Below are 2,192 nucleotides of genomic sequence, written 5' to 3'. Positions count from 1 at the left end.
TGCGAAGAAGCCCTGGACCCTAGCCCATAGCCCTGGCTCTTAAACAAGGCTCTTAAAGGCACAGTAGGTAGCTTTGCTGATCAACAGGCATGCGGGCAGCCGATTACATACTTGACTTTTCCCCACACTCTAGATTTCAAACTGCTGTTGGTGCTGCGAGTAGCTTTATTGATTTTTAAAGTCTCTGGCTTAGGTACTTGGTGTTCTTTTTACATTCTGCCACCAGAAAGCCTTCGCAGCAATTAACCTGCCCTCGGAGAAAAAGCTGAATCTCACTTAGCAAGCAGTCTTCAGAATCCACGTTCAAATTGATTTAGGAAGTTAGTACATTGGTATATTTATTTTCCTCTTGTATTCCTGTTCTTTTATTTTATTTTAATAAAGGGGTTCTTCTTGTCCTCGTATAATTTTTTTTGTGTCATACAGTTAAAACTAATTTTTGGGAAGTAACGCATAATTGCCTTAAAAGAGTTTCTTCTGTTGCCAGTTTTCTCAACTGTGATACTTTAAAAAATATATAGTTCTATTTTGTTGATGATAAGAATATATACAGCGAAACATACTATTCACATTTTGATGTGTACAGTCAGTGGTTCTGATTAAGCGTAGCCACCCTCATACTTTTCTGAATTATTCCTCTCCCACTGAAATAAATTCACTGCCCCTAAGTTTCCTATATAATATTGCTAGTTGCTGTTGTCAATTTGATCCTACAAAGATAGTTCCTCAAAAGGCACAATGCTCAAGGCAGACCCTTTTTTATTAGTTGAGAAGACTTCAGGAGGTATTTTTTGGTTTAAAGTTTACAGATTTTCTCAGGACAATCGTTCCAGGGTTTCATCCACACTTCAGGAAGCTGGGGATTCCATAACAATCTACAACGCTTCTGTGTTTCCCCCTCCAATCAGAATTCATCAGGATATCTCTGGCCAGAGTGTTCATTAATAGTAGCGAGACACCATCCCATTCTGTTGTTTTCATGGCAAAGAAGGCTCTTGTTCACGGGGACAATGAGCCAGACATTCCATATCACCCCCTATTCTGAACACTCCTTTCCCCTCTTGTTCCAGGCAAATAGAGACCAATTATTGTGCCCTGGGTGGACTGTTGCTAACTTTTAAGACCCCAGGTCCTACACATGAATCTAGGTACTAAACATGTTCATAAGGCAAGTAACTGATGAAACCATGACCCCAAACCCTAAACCAAGAAATCCCATGGGGGAAGCCGGAGGGGAGGGGGAGAAAGAAATCCCATGAAGTTTTTGGTTTTATATAATCAGCCTCGGCAGCTACTCTTTTAATATTGTTTTGAATACAGCTATCACAGCGTAGCTAATTCTCTTTTTTACAGTTGTGTAACTTACTGACAGCAATTACAGTAACTGGCAGCACCTCTCTACCCTTAAGCAACCTTGCTGCTAAATGCAGTCTTCTTTTTCTGTAATGTAAACTTTTAAAATCTTGTGTGTTTTGAGTGCTTCTTTTCTTTTCTCTATGACCTGGATTAGTGAATAATAAGCAAGGCAAGACGGACACCCCCCCACCCCACCCCCTGAGGGCTGTCAGGCAGGCATTGTGTATAAGGCTACCTGGTTTTCACAAGACAGAGCAAAGGTGTCCTCCTCAAAATTTGCATCCTAATTGTTGTTGATTACTAATCTGTGCCCTCTAGAGCTCACCAGTGTTAATCCATGTGAGGGGACATATTATTAATTAGGCAGACCTGAGCAAAGCTCATTGCTCATACAGATGCCTGCTTTACAAGCAGACTTCCTAATCGAAAGGTAAAATTAAATGGGTTGCTGTGACCTCTTGCGTATATTCATTTCCCCCTAAGTGTCGCCAAGCCAGACGAACCAGGTCTGAGGTCACGTTGTTGTGGAAGAACAATCTTCCCATCATGGTGGAGGTGATGCTCCTTCCAGACTGCTGCTACAATGACGATGTGCCCAGCACGGAAGGGATGGATCTCAATGACCCCATCATTAAGCAGGATGCATTGCTGTTGGAGAGATGGATCCTGGAGCCAGTTCCTCGACAGTAAGTTACAGACGTTCATTTGACGTGGTTCTTGGTAAATCTGGTTTTCCGTTACATGCTATACATTATCCTTATGTATGTCTTGTAGTCTGACAACTTCTTCTTTTTTTTTTTTAAACATTTTAATTAGGGGCTCATACAACTGTTATC

General features: G+C 41.3%; 1 protein-coding gene across 1 annotated transcript in view; it reads left to right on the top strand.

Moving 5' to 3' along the window:
* Positions 1-2,192, top strand: part of FAM214A (family with sequence similarity 214 member A) — a 60,708-nt gene that overhangs the window by 30,067 nt on the left and 28,449 nt on the right. The window contains exon 3 of the mRNA XM_045286416.1: positions 1,840-2,042. Within this exon, the coding sequence (XP_045142351.1) occupies positions 1,840-2,042 (203 nt within the window). The remainder of the gene's footprint in view (positions 1-1,839; positions 2,043-2,192) is intronic.

This window comes from Echinops telfairi, unplaced genomic scaffold (genome assembly GCF_000313985.2).
Source record: "Echinops telfairi isolate 266 unplaced genomic scaffold, ASM31398v2 ScPeMD7_8;HRSCAF=38, whole genome shotgun sequence".
In the NCBI taxonomy this organism is placed as follows: Eukaryota; Metazoa; Chordata; class Mammalia; order Afrosoricida; family Tenrecidae; genus Echinops; species Echinops telfairi.
Note: the sequence above shows the minus strand (reverse complement) of the source record. Positions and strands in the feature narration are given on the sequence as shown.